Here is a 20312-nt window from a genome sequence, read left to right on the forward strand (position 1 = left end):
TTAACAGACTGGATATATGTGTGAAACATAGATTTAGATCATAGGATGGCACACGGCAACAGAAAGCCAGGCCCACTGACATCTGGAATCCCTAACTTTGTATCTTCATGGAATGGGAGGGCAGGTGCCCTGAATTGAGATGAAAGCGGCCTAGATCCTAGACTGACAGATGCAGCGTCTTCAAGTAGCACAAAATGCAGCCATTCGACTCCTCGATAATCTTCCCAAAACGACGTCAATTTCTCCTCTGCGTAGAAGTCTTCATTGGCTCCCAGTGTTACAGAGCATCCTTTTTAAGATCCTGTGTTTGGTTTTTAAATGCCTCCATGGCCTAGGCCCCAGTTATCTTGTTTCCAAAATCTCCCCACATTGTCCTGCTCGATCACTACCTTGTGCTGGTTAAAATCTTTTGACGATCGCTGCCTCCCATTTTGTACATCGGGAAGACAGGTGCTTCCCTTACTGCGACTCCCGAGTGTGGAATTCGCTGCCCCCTGATCTTCCAAAAAATCAATTCCATACCATTATTTAGGAAACAGTTAAAACCCTATCTCTTTCATAAATGGTTTCTTCCATGACCCTCTAGTTCGGTGTCCACTACATTGATAGCATCTGCGCCTACATGCAGTTTCTGCCTGGCTCCTCAAGTATTTGTGCAATATAAATAACCAAATCAAATCTAACCAAATCACTGAGCTATATTGATAAAGAAATGGAAGTACGTGATATTTACCACGGAATGCCATCAATTTACGATCCCTGATGAGTGCAATAATTGTATAGAACCTAGGCCACTGCTAATTTGATTCACACAATATGTCCGCTGCAGGATATTTTATGCATGATCCAACACTGAAAGTTTTCTTTTTCTTTAGGAGAGTGCGTTAATGTTGTTTTCAATGTTATCCGATCCGATACTAGCACCAAAGCCCAGCACTCGGTGTATACCAAGCTGAAGCTGCCAACAGCACACCACTTCTCCCACTCTCCTTCTCCCCTCCTCCCGACTAACCCTACCCCGAGCCTTCCTGTTTACAGATCCGCCAGAGCGCCTGGGGACCAATTCCGTTGGTGATGGTGCACTATACAAGTACTGCTAACATAACATAACAAGCACTGCAAACGGGTGGGTTAATGGCGACAAGGTTGTAAAGGTCAACTTGACATGTATCTGACCACCCTGCATTGAAAAAGTTCGACAAATAAAGAATTACAAAAAATCGAAGACTTCGCTGATCACACTCGCCTCCCAACCTCAAAACAATTGTACACAATTCCTACACACCTCGGCGTGTTCAGGAGCCACATACCTCCAAAAGGTCCATATTATCCACCAACAGAAAAACCAGTAGTACCCCAGCGACCATCCTCTTCTTAAACAATTCTTTTTGCATTGCAAAGGAAACAAGCACTGGCCAAGCCAATAGTTGTTTGACTAATCTATAGGCATCATTAGGAATTTGGCAGTAATTGGCTACATATGCTTGGGTACTCACACCACCTGTTAGCTACAACCCTCAATGACCAGGGGGTGCAATTTTCAATGAGGTTTTGCCATCCTAGGCATTGGAATTCTTATAAGGTAGATGTTGGTGTCATATACCAGTTCATTGGTAGTGGCTGGAATGATAGTGCAGGTATACAGCAGCTGAACAGCAAAGAGCTGCACTAGCAATGAGCCAGACTTAAATGTCCACATTTTCAACACAGTGCAGGGCTGTATGCTACCGAACAACCTTTGTACTTCAAATCTCCATGTCTAGCAAAAGTCCCAGCTTACCCAAAGAAATGAAAATCACTCACTCTAAGAGACACTTAGGCCTGGGCGTGTTCCATGTTTACTCGTTGCCGTAAATAGCTGCCACATGTGTGAGTTATTTACACATCGGTACACCGGATCTCATTTCACGCTTGTTACCAAGGATAGACCACCTTTTAATATTGTATAATTAGATAATAAGCAATAGGTGGGCAGGCCATGCCTGCTGCTAAAGGCCTGCAAACCTAAAGTAACACAACTACAAAACAACACATAGAGCAACTGTACTACAGGTACATGTTTAGGTACTTGGCTTATGAATGTTGGTATTTTCAGAATGTATAACATTGGCAACTTAACATCTACATTTTATGGCAAATGACACTTTTTACAATTAACAGAAGCACAAATCCAGACTGTACTTGGATTTGTGAAACAATGTTGAGCAGAAATAACTGCTTGGACTCCCCCCTTAGAGCACTACACTCAGTGTACACAGGTATACAGCCAAGATTTTTGAAGACTTTTATTGAAGCAGAGGAAGAATTTCAAAGACAGGATTCAGCTAGCTTTTGCTCTTTTGCTTTGCTGCATGGACAGGCCGTGGAATGTCCACTCCTAAAACGGCTGTAGTTCTACAGAGGCGCCAAGAACCACAACCTGAGGAGAGCGAGCACAGATCCAGCCTTGGAACGAGCTCCGCGTCCAACTCCTGGATGGATCATGTGCAATCCTGGGTCTTGGTTGGGCCTTTAGGTGGCATGTCCTGGATATTAAGGTGTAGGAGCCACTCTTCCCCGGGTAGTAGTTGTTTCTCCCCGCACCCTCTATTGGCAGAATTTTTTGTCGTCCACGTTCTTGTATTCGGGGTTGTAACCAGCTTTGGAGAAGCAGATGGCGGCAGTGCGGTCGCATTCGCAGATAAATGCCTCGCAGGCATTGTTTTTACCTGTGGACAGAAGAGATAGGGCTGTGAATAACTTAGTGCCTGGCGAATCATCATCCACACCAGCGCCGCACTTGTATTTCGTGACTGGTGCTGAACCTGTTGGATCACTTGACCCATGATATGGGAATAAGGCACTTATTCGGTAGTTCTCACTCTATAACATCACTTAGGAGCACACTTTGAAAACAAATGCTTGAGTGGAGTAATACTAATCATATATATATTATAGGACAGCAGTTGCCTCCCTATAGTTAAGGTGATAGCCTTGAGTCATAGGAAATCCGAACCTTCTATTGCTAACAACTTTTGACTTGCATGACGGATAAGGATGACATATTCCAAACAGAATGTTGGTCACAGGCTCCTCTCCAGTTTGGAGATTTTGGAAAAGATTTGTTAAAAAATTAAAAAAGTTATTAAGAAAGCAAAAAGCACTTTTTCGGCCTACTCCCATTCATTTTAAAATACAGGAAAAGTCTGAATTTGGTAAAGCCGAAGCGCAAAAACTGCTGGGTGGGTTTTGACCAAAGAAGAAACAACCTGGGCATGAACCGTGGACTTAAATTACGCGACAGGTTGGGGGTTAATCCATCCAGTATTTTAAAAAATATTTCACGGGCAAGGCCATGCCCCCTGCTCCAACAATATAGGTATATCTCCCATGATGTTTTGGAGCATAGAGGCCTTTCAGAAATGAAAAGCTGCATTTTTTTCTCTCAATGAGAGCGATTAGTGGGGTAATGCAAAAACGAAAAGTGCTCAAAAAGCCATTTGGAAGAGGAAAAAGGATGCAATTGCATTAGGCCAGGGGTGGAGAGGGAGGAAGGCGAAACCATGCAAAATTGGAGAGTTGGGTGTTTTCTTGGGAGCCAGTTACAGTTCGAATGTTTTCAGATCATCAGGGGAATCTCACGAGATTACCGCTACTACAACAGAAGATGTGCTCGGAAAAGAAAATGCATCACACAAACAAAGAGTGAGAGGGGGTAATGGGAGATGGGAGGAGCAGCTGAGGGGGTTGACGGTTCCATGTAAAGAGGAGGGGGCCACTTGGTGAGTGACTGAGAGGACTGGGAAGAGTTTATGATTTTCAAACGTTTTTGGATTATCGGGGGAATTACCACGGGAGTGGGTAGTTCATTGCCGCTGTATGTGTAGTTCATTGCCATTATGGGGGAATCGGGAGAGAGTGGAAAAAAAAGGAAATTTGACACCTACAGTGATCACCTCTATCCTGGCAGGGGGTAATGGGTCTTGGTGCCACTGACCATAGCCAAAGGCCATGGCTAGAGGGCCCCAAAGAAACCTATTGGTGTGACATTTACAGTGCAGACATGGCAAGTGGGACCCAAAGAAATGTGTTGGTGCAACATGTACAGTGGCCACCGCTGAAGGCCATGGCTAGTAGGCGACAAACAAACTTATTGGTGCAATATGTATAGTGGCCTCGGCCGAAGGCCATGGCTAATAGGCCCCATTAAACTATATTACAACAAAACCATTGAAATTCTGTGATACCATCATTGTGGTCACACACTGTGCAAGGAGAGGGTTATATTCAAAGCCCTGACTCTTACCCATAAATGCATCCAACTCTCTGCACCGGCTTACCTATCATAAAGAATCCACCTCACCACATCTACAAGGCCAACCAGAACACCCTACGCAAACATGCTCACTGTGCCCAGAGTAAAAGGAGCCAGGGCAGGAGGCGCTAGTTTCCCCTACCTTGCCTTCCTACACTGGAACGCCCTTCCTATGATGCTTCGTGCCGAAACCTCACTCGGGGCCTTCTGCAACGCCATAAAATCCACTGATTAACACCTCAGTCCCCGGGGACTACTCGCCACATCTCTTGATAAACCTGCAATTGTACCTGCAACTAGCTGAATGTACTAATTTGCTACCAATGTAATATATGTATTAATGTGCTACCAATGTAAAATGTAAAAAATGTATTTTGTACCTCCCTGCAACTAAGTTCCCTACAAGTAACAGCGCCACGATGCCCATGGGCTGTTTGTGCGCTATACAAATGTAAAAAATAAATAAATAAACAGGGGGCTCAATGTTAAGCTGGACTTGCTTCAAAAGCGAGTGATGAATTTCAAGGGTTTTGTTGCGTTAAATCTGATCACCTTAACTCTCTCGTAGCAAAGGTGTTTTCACTGAATATATGCATGAATGCATATATATATTTCTGAGGCTTGTGGATCTCTGCCTACTCCTGCTCCCTCTTTGTTGCCAAGCTCCTGCCGATGGACCACAAAACAATTTGATAAGGTCATGAGGAGAATGTCCAGTTTTATAAACTTCTTTGATGATCACCCCAAAGTCCTCCTCAACCTTCACGGGACCCCACAGAGCAGGGCGGCAGACACTCGGCCTGCTGCCAAAAAAGCCTGCCTGAACACCACGCAGACTACCATCTCGTCACATCAGGACCTGGCTCAGGACACTTATTATTACAGCACTCAAGGCTCACAAGACACTGGCTCATACACAGACCCAGAGGACCAAGGGGACAGGGAAGATTTGGACCAATACTATGATGACGATGATGAGGACGTATGCCATTTTCCACTTGCTTGGTGGACTGCCATGAGGAAGGATGTGGCAGGGGACCCAGTTTGGAAGCAGCTTTAGGGGCTGGTTGATGCTGAGTGAGTAGTTTCACTTTGTCACATGTTTATCCTATCCATCCTGTCGCTTTATATACGTATGCCGCTATGTACGCCCCTGGTCCTGCTCTCGTGCTTGGTCGCAGGTGCTTTACTGATAACCACCATATCACACTACTACGCTTACTCTCTCCTATACACCATCATTCAACTAGAACACAGCTATGCTATGACACATTTGGCCTAGCTGTTCTCATACTAACATGACCCCACGAACACCTCATCATCCTAATAAAACACAGCTAGCTGAGCACATGCCGGCTAGCTTAGGTGTCTCCTCAGGCCTAACGCAGCCAGAACTGGGTTTCCACCCTCCAGACTGAACACATCCAACTGATTTCCTCAGCACCACACCTACTGCTTAGAAGCGGCTATCATGCAACAACCACACCAGCTGCACACATATCCGGTGCGCCCATGCACCATACTACACTCTCTCTCTACTGACTTGAACTGCTGTTCCCGAGTTCATTCAACCTACCAGCGCTTTGAGGTCATACTAATGATACATAAGGTGCTATATAAATACCAAGTAACATAAAATAAGATCATCCAGTCCCCAGACCACACCGACACTCCAGCGGCTAACTCCCCAGTAGACAACTAACTGCAATAGATGACCTGTTCCTAAAGGCTGCAGAACACTTCAAAATAAACACGCAAGAAGCCCAAGTCGACAAAGACTTTGTGGAGTACATTGGGGATAAAAAATCGGCAACTCAATTTATCCCCCTCTTACAATTGGTCCAGAGACGTATTCAGCCCACTCTGCTTACACCCAATTTGACATGGGCAGTCAACCCACGCATTGAAAAGATGTTTAGAGCTGCCCCCTCAAACCCTTTATACATTACGGGGAAACTAAAGCCCAACTCTCTGGTAGTCACCACCACAAGAAAGAGAGCGGGAACCCCTCTGGCCTCTGCCGAAGCCCCTCTGGACAAGGAGAGTAAAAAAATGTACACCCTGGCCAGGAAGGTAACTTTCTCGGCAGCCTATCAGACACGATTAGCTAATAATACAAAACTATTAGCTAGCTATAATTGCCATAGGGGGACGAAATCGTTCAACAGATAGGCTAAGTCCCAGAGCCCCTAAAAACTCAGCTCTCACTCACCATTGGTGAGGGGAAACAGGTAGCCAGCTGCATCCTTAAAAATGACTTGGAAGCAGCAGACAATGATGGAAGTATCATGGCAGAAGACACACTGGTCAAGTGCCACGCATGGCTCCGCCAATCGGGGTTCAATTGGAGACCTAGGCTACACTATTAAACATGCCTATTGAGCCCAACGCTTTATTTGGAAAAGCAGTTGAGGATGTACTTCAAAGCGCAAAGGAGGAATATGATACCCTCAAAGCCCTATGACAGCTCACTAACAAACCCTTTGGACAGAGAGGGGGCTCACACTCTCGCTGGTTTAGAGGAAAGAACTCCTAGCAGTCCTCTAAATACAACCAGGGTGGGCAAGGTTCGTCCTGGGGTTCTTCACAAGGGCTGTCCTCCCAACAGGGTTTTCAAAGAGGCCAAAAAAGGACTAGAAGTAGTGGCATATCCTCCTCTTTAAGAGGGGGCTCAACCCTTCCTAAACAATGACTACCCGCTACAGGTTCCCCTCCCATGCCACTCCAGTAGGAGGTTGTATTTCACACTTTACCCATGCATGGGAGGTGATCACTTCGGACAAGTGAGCACCATGGTCAGGGGGGGTTTTGTGTAGAGCTAATTCAAACACCAGCCAACCACCCGCCAAGACAAAGACAAACTTCACAGGAAGAACAACGCATCCTGCTGGAAGAAGTCAAAGCACTGCCACTGAAGGATGCAATAGAAATGATCCCGGCAAACCAGGAAAACAAGGGTATTTATTCAATATACTTCCTTGTACCGAAAAAAGACCTAACAACGCGCCCTGCGAACCCCTATGTCAAACCATCTGAATTCTGCATGACACAGCTACAGGAAGTGACTCCACTGCTAAAACTAGGGGAATACATGACAACCTTGCATATGAAAGATGCATACTTTCATATTACAATGTTCCCAGCGCACAGAAGATTATCGCGCTTCAAGATAGCGAACCAACACTACCAATTCAATGTGCTACCCTTCGGCATAGTGTCTGCTCCAATGGTATTCCCCAAGGTACTAGCGGTAGTGGCAGTGCACCTAGGTAGAGAATCAATCCCAGTATATTCTTCCATATTTCTGATGCTTGCATCTGCTTAGATTCACATGCGCCCACCCTTCCTCCCCTGTGGAGTAGAAGGTGCATAGATGTTTCTCTGGCTTTATCTGCTCTCATCTGATTTATTACATCTGTATCTCACGCTACACTTCATGCTACCTCATGTCGAAACAAAACAATCTGAGGAACCTTGATGCGTGCATGGGTGCAGTAGACGTCACACTAGGGATAGTATTACTGGCATGCCCTGTCAATGAAATACTCTGCAGCTACCACTAAATGTCGGCTGATGCATAGCAATTGAATCTAAGCAGATACAAGCATCAGAAATAAGATTACAGTGAGTAATTTATCATATATAGACACTGATTGGCCTATAAAAAGCAAACTGAAGGCGAAAACTAGGTTCAACCCAATGTTCCAACCAGGAGGGAAAATTGAAGCCTTTCAGGATCTAGTTATACACGACCTAAAGAAAGCCAGATTTCAAAAGCAAAAAATCAAATCGAATTTTTCAATAAAAGAAAAGAAAACTCTTAAAGATCTGCAAGAGTTAAATGATGTTGTTATAAAAGCATCCGATAAAGGCAGTAATATAGTCATCCAAAACAGAAAGGACTATATAAAAGAAGCAGAAAGGCAATTGTCTGATGTCACTTGTTATGAAAAGTTGAATGAGAATCCGATGGATGCATTAAAGAAGAAAGTGGAAGACTTCTTGAAAAAAATGGACAGATCTTGACATCCTGAATGATAACGATTACAAATACCTTTACAATAAGTCCCCACCATACCGACAATTTACTTTTTACCGAAGGTCCATAAACATCCAATTCGTCCCCCAGGTAGACCCATTGTTACCCTGAATGGAGCCTCCCTTGAAAACATGTCGAAATATGTGGACCAAACACTGCTATCTTTAGTCTTTACTTTGCCATCCTATTTACGGGACACAAAAGATTTCTTGAGCAGGATTGAAGGAGTAGCTTGGGAAAAAGACTTCATGTTTGCAACACTAGATGTGGTATCTCTTTATACCTCCATAGAGCACCAGGATGGGAAGAGAGCATGCAAACATTTTTTAGACAGTAGATCTTTAAACTACCGTACACACAGCAAAATGATTATGGAAATGATTGATCTATGTCTATGTAACAATATTTTTCTATTCGATAATGTATATTACAACCAGTTGAGAGGCACCGCGATGGGCACGAGCCTCGCTCCGTCATACGCAAATTTAACAATGGGTTGGTGGGAGAAGTTTACTGTATGGACAGAGGCTCATAGCTAGTATACCAATCAAGTAGTTCTTTGGCTACGGTTCATAGATGATCTATTTATCCTCTGGAATGGCAAGGAAAAGGAGTGGCTCGACTTTGTAGAAATTTTGAATACCAACAACTTAAATCTAAAATTTACAGAGACACACAGCCGTGAGTCACTAATTTTCCTTGATGTATTGGTAAAAACAAACCAGAAAGAAATCAGTACAGAGCTTCATCGGAAACCCACTAGTTCTGACATGCCTCTATTTGCTAGCAGCAACCATCCAACTGCATTAAAATGGAGCATACCGTATGGAGAATTTGTTAGAATTCGGCGTAATTGTAGTGAACTTGAGTGCTTTGATAGAGAGTGCAAAATCACAGCCAACAATTTTGCTAATCAGAGATATCCGAAAGCAATTATTGAAAGAGCTTACTCCAAAGAACGCAAACTAGATCGAACTGCCTTATTACTAAATAATCGAACATCTGAAGAAGTAACAAAACAGATGAGATAAGGCTTATTCGCACATACGGTACCAAAGCCAAGACAATAAGAAATATACTGCGCAAAAATTGGCATGTTTTAAAATCCGATGAGGCCCTACAACCATACCTTGAGGAACGAGCAAATATAACCCTCAGAAAATCAACTTCCATCAAAGATCTTCTTGTGAATAGTTTTTTGCCCCCTAAAATAGAAAAGCTTGGTATCTCTTCATGGATAGGGAGCAAGAATACAGGTTTCCATAAATGCACCAAGTGTAAAGCGTGCCAACATGCTTTAAACAAGAACAATTTTGTGCATCCTGTATTGGGCAACATTGTAGAAGTAAAATCAATGATCACATGCAACACAGAGTTTGTTGTATATGTACTGTCTTGTTCATGTGACCTTTGGTACGTGGGAAGTATCATAGGCAAATTGAAATTAAGAATTCTGCAACATATGCGAGCCATAAAGAATATTGATGCCTCCTATCCAATGGCAGTCCACTTTATAGATGTCCATCAAAGTAAACTGGATTGCTTCAAGTTGTTTGGAATACACCAAGTGAAAGAGAATCCACGAGGGGGCAATCGAGAATTAGAACTCCGTTAGATGGAAACCAGGCTTATATTAGAAAGCCTAAGGGACATAATTTAGATGAAGAGTTGTATACTTTCCTCGGCACATAGTGTTTGAATACTGTACATTTTATAAATTTGGGAAATAGTTTGCCAATTTTGGGGAAAAAAAGTGAACATTTGGAATGACTTGGATGCTGGGTTCCAAGAAAGAAGGGAATAACTAAAAAAAATCCTAAGAAAGTCTTTTTACTTGTTTAATTACTTTATATGTGATTTTTATCCGCCTAAGTATAGAGTGTCCATGTAAAGTCTTAGATGTAAATATGATGAAATATACTACCTTAACTATTTTCCCCTTTTCAAGCTTTTGGCCATAAATGTGTGAAAGAAGCATTAATAATGTGGCAGCTATATATTTTAAGAAATAATGCACTATGCACTTTAGCTTCCATACACATTGACAATATTAAGGTTCTTATCGGTTTAACCTTATTCTCCACCTTTTTATCCAATCATGGGTGTGCATAAGAGTTGTTCGTGAGCAAATATTTTTGAAATATAAAAAGGAAAACTATAACAAGAAATTTTATTTTTTCCCCGCGGGGAAAAAATCCAATTTGGAAACTACTATACATTTTATCCAAGCACTATGCACTTTACATATTTTTAATAAAATTAGTAAAGTAGTTTCTCCAATATATTCATTCCTGAAAATATATGAAATACACAAATGACTATATTAACATAAAATGCACACTAATGATGTTTTAAACTAATGGTGTAGTGAATACAAAAGTCATTACAAAATGGCCGAACGCTTTTAACAATGGAAAACATAGAATTTAACTATGGTAGAAAGTGAAAATGGACAAAGAAACTCAATAGAACCATAGAGTTTTTCTTATGTGTACCTGTATTTAATGGCTGGATGTATGTCTGTTCTTTTGTACGTGATCAAGCAACGGGAGCTTTGCGAAACGCGTTGTACCGTGGTGAATCTGTTTTTACCAATGCCTAAATAAAACTGGATATAAGAAATACATACGTTGTTGCGTGATGGGCTGACTTGAAGGAATTCTTTGAATTGGCATACGGCTGCAACTTGGCGAGTGCCGTCTCACTTTGGGAGAAGTGCGATAACTTCTTTTCTTCGAAATATATATATATATATATATATATATATATATATATATATATATATATATATATATATATATATAGTAAAACGAGTTGCACTCTAAGAAATCCTGTAGGCTGAAAGGTCTGAGTCTGGTAATTCAAAAAAAGCAGTCTTTATTGGTGCATCAAACACGAGTTAAAAGCTGTACAAATGCGGAATTCCCTAAAAGGAATAATCTAATCCGAAAGTTTCGCGACAGACACATATATTTTCTTTTTTCTTCCAAGGATGTCTGTGCATGTAGGACTGATCATGCATATAGCCCGACTTCCTATCTCTTCTAAAATTTAATAGCGTCCATTCTATTGCAATGATGGAACAGATCTCCTTGCTAGTTTAGTGTCGCACCAAAATCCTGTGGCTGTCTAAATGAGTATATATAGTTAATTTTTACAAACACTTTACTGGTAGGGTTAGTGATGTGAGAAATAATTTGCGCATCAAGCCCAGAGCACTTGTCAGAGACAGGCCTTACCTTTCTGGTCTTGGAGTCCTTTGGAGCGAAGAGGTAAGCCCTGTCTCTCCGAGCAGCCACGGTGCAACCCGACTGCTAAAACCCAGGCGGGCACAGGGGCCACCCAAAGAGTGCAGGGTTTTAGAAAAAAAAAACAATGGGGTAGAAACCTTCAAAAATAATTCACCACTAGATTCAGGGAGGCAGCAGCACGTTGTCACTCGCTCAGGTAAGTTCCAAGTTGTAAATAATGTGAATCTGTAGGTATGAGGAGACCGGAAATACAGATAAACTGAGCAGTAGCCCAGAAGTGGGAGAAAAGTGGTACCAGAAAGTGCTCAGGAACATCAAGCAATTACTAGAGAGCAACTAACGGAGAGGGGAAAACTCAGAGGACAAAGGAAACAGCGCTGAAGGCAGCAAGGCAGAATTTTTGGACGAGGAATAGGAAACACAGAGCGGAAGCTAGAATGGGGACAAGGGAGACTTGCGAAAAACAAACAAGAAAAAGAGACAGCGTCACTGCAATCACTGCGACGCACTGCTTACCCGCCGCAGCCTGGTGATATTTCTGATCGAACTTCCTGATCGAGAACGCACCCGTGATGATGTCAGAACGTTCTGTAATGAGACGGACGCCATCTTGGAATGGGAATAACCTTCCCAACGTCTCCTCAAGGTGGTAAAGGCAGATAACTGCTAAGGCCGGCGGCGGCGAGTGTTAAGCATTACAGTACTTAATGTACTTAGTGATTCAAGTACATAACCTTTTTATAATCACAGACATATTGGTCCAATATAAAAATCTGTGGTAATTCTTATGTTTCCAAATTGCGCTTTGATTTTATGCAAAACAGTCAAGAACTGCATTGATACTATTGTGCCCGTCCCAATTCTCAAAGGGGTATTTTAAAGGAGAGCATTAGAAATGTAACAGACTGTCCATCTTAGAATGATAACTTTTAATCTGAAAATAATGCATATAGTTGTTCTATGTTTTCATAATGTGCTTTGCTAAGTAGGACAGGTGCAACATTCTTATATAAACACTGGAAGTGATCATCAGTATTGAACATTGTACAGTTTTGAAAGAGTGACTTTACAATGTTAGTACAATTAAATAATTTCCTTTATGAATAGCTTCAAATTAGATAGTTCACCAGTTGGTCCCCGACATGTCCTTATTTCCCTCCTACCGTTGCTGCCCTCCATGGGTCTCCTGCCCTCACCCTCTTGTGAGGCAAAAAACCTTGGTGTCATATATGACTCTTCTCTCACCTTCTCTGTTCACATTGCGGACCTCGCAAAGAAGGCCCACTATCAGCTTCACCTACTTAGAGGCATTCTCCCTTTCCTCACCTTCCCCCAGAAACTCAATGTCTCCAGTGCTCTGGTCCTCTCCAGGCTGGACTACTGCAACAGCCTCTTCTTCAATCTTCCTTTTTCCTCCCTTTGCCCCCAACAACCAATCCAGTACAGGACTGTGAGGCCTATCCTTGGCCTCAAGCCTACAGGACTGCATTTCTCCAGCCCTAAAATCTCTCCACTGGCTCCTGGTTGCTGCTAGGATCAAGTGGAAGACCCTCTGCATCACCCACAAGGCATTTTGGGATGCTGGACTGCCTCGGGGCAGCACAAAGACTGATATGCTTTGGATATTTCTCCTCGGTGAAAGATAGTGAGTTAAGGAACCTGAGTAAGGCTCTCGTAGCCGGGACTAATGTCAGGCAGAGGGACTACCAGGACCCCCCCTTTGTTTTTTGCATAATGTAAGTAACTTTGGGTCTCACCCTAAGTTACTAGGGGAATCCAGATGTGGACCCCTTGCTAACTATTCTTAGAGAGGCACAGCACCACTCTACTGAGGAGGTCCAACTAGACCGAAACAGGTGTCTGGGGTTGCTGTTGGTGCTCTTGTTCAGAGATTTTGGAGCTGCACTGCCAGAGGGCGGGCCAAAGACTGATATGCTTTGGATATTTCTCCTGTGTGAAAGATAGTGAGATAAATAATCTGGTAAGGCTCTCGTAACCAGGACTGGTGTCTGGCAGAGGGACGCCCAGGACCCCCCTTGTTTTTTGCACCTGTTTCCGTTGTACACTGACCTTCTCCTGATATTCTTCCATCTCAAACTCCTGTGAAGTTTGAGCCTGTAAGTGAAGCAGCACAAAAATCTACTGAGGCCCCCTGGTCTGTGGTCTCCAAGTAGGGGTAGGGATTTATTGAGGTGTATGCTCTATGTTGCCCCGGGAACCCTTCCGAGTACCCCTTTCATTAAAGAGGTAGTTCCATCCAGCTGGTCTGACCTTAAAGGGGGCGTAGGGTGCACTTGGCCTTAGAGTCATTGGTCGGTTGGAAAGGGGTGGATTAGTGACTCTTCCTGAGCCAGGGCATCACTTGGACAGGGCTTAAGAGTTATCATGGTGTTACCTGTGACTTGCTCCTACCTTATGGATGGGGCTAAGTAGAGTTGGCTAGGGGATCCTCCCCATACCACCAGGCCCATCATCCACAAGGATTGGGGAGGAACCCGGCTCTCTTTGTCACCCCACTAGAAGTCCCCATAATCAGACTGTGAACTTAATCGCTAACCTTAGCCCAACAATACACAACATGATTCACCATCGCAGTGGAGCCACAGTGTTCTCAAAACTTGATCTCAACAAAAGCCACCACCAACTAGAGTTGAATCCCGCATCCAGATATAACATAACTTTCATCATACACGACAAGTCACTCAGTTTCAATATTTCTTCAGCCCCCGAAGTTTCTCAGGAAGAGATTTGGCATGTTATCCAAGTAATCCTTGACTTCATGATCTACAACAGCAATAACTTTATTGTATTCGGCGCATCTCAACAATTGTACATCAGCAATTGCAGGTAAATGTGCATAGCTTTGGACAGTGCTCAACTGGCACTAAACAAGGACAAGTGTACATTTAACAAGGCTTCCCCTTAAATTATAGGTGCACATCTTTTTAAAGGATGGCATGCTACCTGACCTGTTCAAAGTAGACACCATGACATTTCGCTGCATCTCATTCAAACTTTACTGCAATTCGATCATGATATGATATGATAGGTTATTTATAACGCGCTTAATACCGAAAGGTTTCTAAGCGCGGACCTGGGGTTCGAACCTGTGGTGTTCCGTGTCGTTTTGTTTCCAAGGCGAGCACGTTGGCCCCGAGCTATCCTCCCGATCATTCCTGGGGATGGCGAGTTACTGTGGGCGATAGTCAAAACTGTGCCTCATTCAGTCAGGTCATAAGGGGAATCTGTGGACATCTGACTGTCAAGCAAACATCGTTGGGGCCAGCTGCATGGAATACTTTGATGCCAATTTGTAAACTGAACTGGTCATGGATGCCAGTCCGGAAGGCCTCTGAGCTATTTTAGTTCAATGCAAGGTCAGCATTGATGTTCCAAGGAAGACTGTCTCAAATGGGAGCTTCATCTGCACTGATACGGAATGAGCCTACTCTCGGGCCGAGAAAAAAAAGTTCAGCCATTGTTTGGGCATGCTAGCACCCCATCGCTTTTTCTGCGGCAAGTCTTTCAACATCAACACTGACCACAAGGTACTGCTCACCATCTATGGACATCCTTGCACCAAATGGATCTGCCGCTCCAAGACCACCATTTTACGGTCCTTCACAGACTCGGAAAGGAACACAATCCTCCCGATTATTTTCACTAGGATTTCTGTCGCAAGCTTGTTCACTATTCCTTCAGTTGTGGAGGAATACATCAACAACACTGAACACAATGCCCAAAACATTGCTGGTAACGGAATTCCCACCACTTTTTTACTGCACCGCCGGACTCTTAACCCCTTAAGTGCTGAGCTTTATTCAAGTCTATGCAAAAAGGACGATCATACTCGTCCTTAGAACCGTTGTCCCTTAAGAGCGGGAATAGTGAGTAATTGAAATAGGAGGGCGGAAAAATGCTGCAAGCTGTGTGGGGTAAAACTCAAACAGGTTCTCTCACATTGTTCTCATTTTCTGCTACTACCATATCAGATGTTTTTATTCTTGCATACCTTTGCAGGCTGCTTCTGTAAACTCTCATACATGATAGGAAAAATAAAGTTATAATCATTCTTTTGCACAACACATTTCTGTAACAAGGTATATATATATAAGTTTAGTGTCTTACGTGATTTGTGTACTTTTCATGGCAGTACTATAAAACGAATTTTCATGTAATCCCTTGAAACCCTAACACATACTTCTATGAACTGTAGCTGGGAAAATATGTGGTCATGTACTTAAATTGCAAATCCTGGTTTCACCCCTCAAGTAACGTGAGTGATCCTGGGCAAATCATTTAATATCACTATGCCTGATCTGCCAAAATTGCCCAGAAGTGATTTAGTTTGCATCTGTTACTATTAACATGTCTGCACGTTTTACCTAACTATAGAGTTGTTAGATATTAATAATATATTAATAATAGTGAGCATTCATGTATATTTGTCTCTTGATTTACACATTGAAGCTTCTTTCATGCCACTACCAATTATGCTTCGAAAACATATGATACTCCTTGTAATGTTATTTTCCATGATGTCACTTCTGATAATGCCAGGTCATCTGCAAATTAGGAGATCTGCGTGTCTTTTGTGGTATAGTGTCTCGGAAATCCCAAGATAGTCCCTGAAGAGAAATCAACTAGTCAGTTCCCTGAATGCATAACATTCATACAGTGTTGCTATGTTTTGTGCTTTATTTGTGTTAAAATGCCTTTTGCCCATAAAGTTATCATAGTACAGTAAAAAAGGGGCAGGAATGACGCCACATGGCATCCGCGGTGCTTCTGTTGGCTACCGCGTCTAAAGTGTCGTGGGAAACCATTTTGTAAAGTTGGCCACCCCAATTCCAGCATGTGCAGAGCATGGGTGCAGGATTAATATGTAGTGTCAGATGCTTTGATCAGATGGCCTTACTTTGGACACTCAATTTGTGGCCCTTCATAGGTTAAGGACATCCACTCCATTAGCTCTACGCACCCTAGTCACTGATGAAGGATCATGTTAATGTTAAAGTACATTTGTACCGCGCACTATCGCCACCGGAGTGGTCCCCTGGCGCTCTGGCAGCTTTGAAAGAGGAGGGGAGTTTGAGTTAGTGGGAGGAAGCAGGAAAAGTGCAAGAGAGCAGTGATGTGCTGTTGGCGGCCTCAGCCCGGTGGGTCCGTTGGCTGGGCCTGGGGTGTTTGCGGCCGGTAGTCGTCGTGTACTGTTGTGCAAGACTATGGGCCTCATTACATGGATGGCGGTGGACCAAGGTGCTATTAGCACCTTGGTCCATGCCGATAAAATACCGGCACCGCCTTGGTGGAAAGGGGAATTACCGCCCTATTCCAAGGTTGGTGGGGCGGTAATTCCCCCTTCCCCCATTGCCCTTACCCATTCCCATTTTTGTCCCATAGGGCTCTATGGGAATGGGGAAGGCCCTAATTACGGTACCGCAAATTACGGTACCGTAATTAGCTCCCTGGTCCCTTTGCGGGTTGGTTTTTACCACCTGCAAAAAGCAGGCGTTAAATTCCCCAACCCACAAAGGGACCTCGTAGTAAGGTGGTAAGGGTTTACCGGTACCGGTAAAATATCGGTAAACCCTTACCGCCTACCGTGTAATGAGGCCCATGTGTGTTTTTGTTTTGTTGTTGCAATGGGAGTTGTAGTACAAAACATCTGAGATGATCACACATTGAGTACCCTTCTATTATGTGATCGCACATCAGACAGCGCAGGTTATGTTGGCAGCGCTGCCCCTTCTCTGTGTTAGATGCTGCGGTCACTACATAATATCATACCTCGCATTGGTGCAGAACATGGATATCTAGCGGATACTTGCCGTTAGCTATTAAGGCCCTGATTCATGGAATTATTTGTGTGTAAAACGGGGGTTCCCATTTCGTCGAACAAGGATTTGTGGGCAGAATGGCCTGCAAATCCCTGTTTTGCATGCCAATAATTCCATGAATCAGGGCCTTTATTTTTTATTATTGAGCATTTGTAAGGCACTTTATACAACAGAATTGTGTTTCAAAGCACCAAGTCAATCATGTGGCCCCACTTTAGTCCGTTCAGAACACAGAGCAGACTGCTTCAGAGCCTTATAAGCTGTGGTCATGAGGCCAGTCTTTGGGTTTGGAGCATGACCCGGAGTCTGCAATACAATTTAAAGGGTTCTATTGGGTTTCATCCCTGCAATATGCAAAGTGTACTGTGTCATCATTACACTATCAGTGTTTTATAAATATCTTTTTGCAATCGTATAATTGGGATGGTCCTCCCAAATCCCTCTTCCCTCGACCACTGATCAATGCATTCCACTGGAGACCAATCTAAATATTGCTGCCTCTTACTTTGGTTCACTGTGCTAAATGGCCCCACTGCCACTATCTGGAGAAGCCTTTTCTGTGTTGTACATTCAGCTTTCAGCCCTTAGCCTTAATCAGCTTGCTCTTTGTCCCTATTACCACAGGCCATTCTAGGGGAGGCTGAGCTCCCTCGCCTTCTGCTCCTTCACTATGGAATATGACTCCCTCTTGCTGATGAAGCAGAGGAGTCCTTTGTAAGCTTAGAAACACTCCTCTTTTGCTTCAGAATTATTTTGTCATTTGCAACCGAGGAGATGCCCAGAGATGTATAAAGTGATAGTAAAGGTGCCCTGAGTATCAAATGACTGCGTCAAAAACATATTCCCTAAAGGTCTGGATCAATTTCTCACATGGTAATCTCGCTGACCACCAGACCAATTGAAATCAAGTACAGCATTTAACTATAAAAAATGCTTATACCCAAATGGTTGTATGTGAATTCATCGAGGAGATTTGGTAGAATCAAAATCCATCGTTTTTAAAAACATTTATTGATTTATTTTAAAGCATTTGGCTGCCAATATATGCGGGGGAGACCTCTGTAGCCCCCCTTATCCCACCCACCTTAATTATTACCCTTACCAACCCCGCGCACATACTTAAGGCCAAATTCGGCTGAAGAAATTCGATGGATTCGGCTTCGACCAACTCTCCTGCGATTAAATCTACCTATCCCATCCAACTTTTTTTTGCCTGTTGTTTGACAAATACGTCTGTGATGTAAGGGTTGTGTGCTTGAAACACTAAAAACAAAATGTGCACTGGGCATGGTGCACATTTCTCACAACACTCACCCTAACGTTAAAGTATTTGTAACCATGAACCCTGGGGTGGACTGGCCTATAGGGAACTCTGGAGATTTCACGGTGGGCCTCTGCACCCTGGGCCTTTTTTTGTGGTATTTCCAAATTCTCTCATAGGAAAAGCATTGGGCTTGCTGAAAATGTGTCATATGGGGCCACTTTGAACATTATTTGCAGGGCCTCTTTTGGTCCCCAGTAATTATTTCCAGGGCCTCTTTTAGTTCCCAGTCCGCCCCTGTATTAGTTTGGTGTGAGGATAAAATAGAGGCGATATTTGTTACTCTATTTAAAGACAGAGGACCCAACTGAACCAGAATTTTAGAAGAGGTGGAGCGGAGAGGGGAAGCCAGGCTGTGCACATGTTCAGTCCCCAGTGTACAGACATCCTTGGAGAATTATATATTTATATATAATAGTGTACAGTACTTTCATTCACTTCTAGTTTGGCCTTATCCTGATCTGCAATAAGTAATTACCATTGTAAAGCATCCCACCGCCCCCCCAGGAACTTCCTCTGTCCACACAGGCCATCCCCACCATCATCAGGCAATACCAACGCCAACTTCTCTGGTGCTGGGTTGAGGACAGATGCTCTGTGGCACAGTAAATTGTGCATTTGTAAATGTTTTATTCTTGCACCGCAGCACGTGGGTGCCCGGCCCTCCTCCCTCCCTCCCACCTTGCTCCCATTGGTTGGCAGACCCTTTAAATCAGCCACCCAAAGCACCCCCTGCCATGGCAGCCCCCTCGGCCAGGGACCAGAGGCCAAGGACAGCTCCAGTGGTGTCTGCCAGTGTCCGCAGTGTCCACCTACCCTGCAGCCGCCAGCCTGCTGCGACTGATCAGGTAAGTAGAATCTGGGTGTGTTGTATTGTGTGGTGCTCCAAAACCTTGCCTTTTTACTCCCTTTTGGGAAAGTCAAATCTGGGTGTGTTGTATTGTGCTGTGCTCAAATACTTAGCCACCAACTTGGCACGCACAACTTGGCCGTGTGCGGTCCCCTGCTTCTCTAGCCGCATGTGCTCCCTCACATCGTAGGTCCCCACATCCTGTTCCGTTCCCTCCTCCTGCGTTTCCCTTCCTTCCTCTCGCATCTCAGCCCTTCCCTCTTCGATCTATTGTCTACTATTCTGACACTGTCTCATGCGCCTCTGTTTTTCTGACATTACTTTGCATTGCCTGCATCCTTCTTCTCGGTTCCTGTTGTGTTCTGTGCCTTGTTGACTGTATTGACTTTGTTTTTGCTCTCTACGGTTCTTGGTATTGTGTTGCTAGCCACGGTTTGTGGCATCACATTGCAATTGCCTGTATTATTAATTTCTAGGTTCCCTGCTGACCTCTATGTTTTGCTTTTGGTCCTGTATTGCATCTGCTTTCTTTAATTCCAGGTTCCCTGTTGTGCTTTGTGCTTTAACTTTCTTCTGTACTGCATCTGCATTCTCTACTTCTAGGTTTCCTGTTGTGCTCTTTTCTTTCTGATGGTTCTGTACAGCATATGATTTGTACGTCCGATGTTCTTGTTCTTTGTTGTGCTCCCCTCCCTTTCGTGTCCCCCCCCGTGCCTC

At 43.7% G+C, this 20312-nt stretch overlaps 1 protein-coding gene across 1 annotated transcript in view; it reads right to left on the bottom strand.

Moving 5' to 3' along the window:
- Positions 1–2262: 2262 nt before the first annotated feature.
- The window catches only part of LOC138492530 (phospholipase A2, minor isoenzyme-like), a 60194-nt gene continuing 42144 nt past the window's right edge, over positions 2263–20312 (bottom strand). Inside the window, exon 4 of the mRNA XM_069619748.1 lies at positions 2263–2708. Within this exon, the coding sequence (XP_069475849.1) occupies positions 2587–2708 (122 nt within the window). The 3' untranslated portion in view covers positions 2263–2586. The remainder of the gene's footprint in view (positions 2709–20312) is intronic.

This window comes from Ambystoma mexicanum, chromosome 10 (assembly GCF_040938575.1).
Source record: "Ambystoma mexicanum isolate Mex_15411 chromosome 10, UKY_AmexF1_1, whole genome shotgun sequence".
NCBI lineage: Eukaryota > Metazoa > Chordata > Amphibia > Caudata > Ambystomatidae > Ambystoma > Ambystoma mexicanum.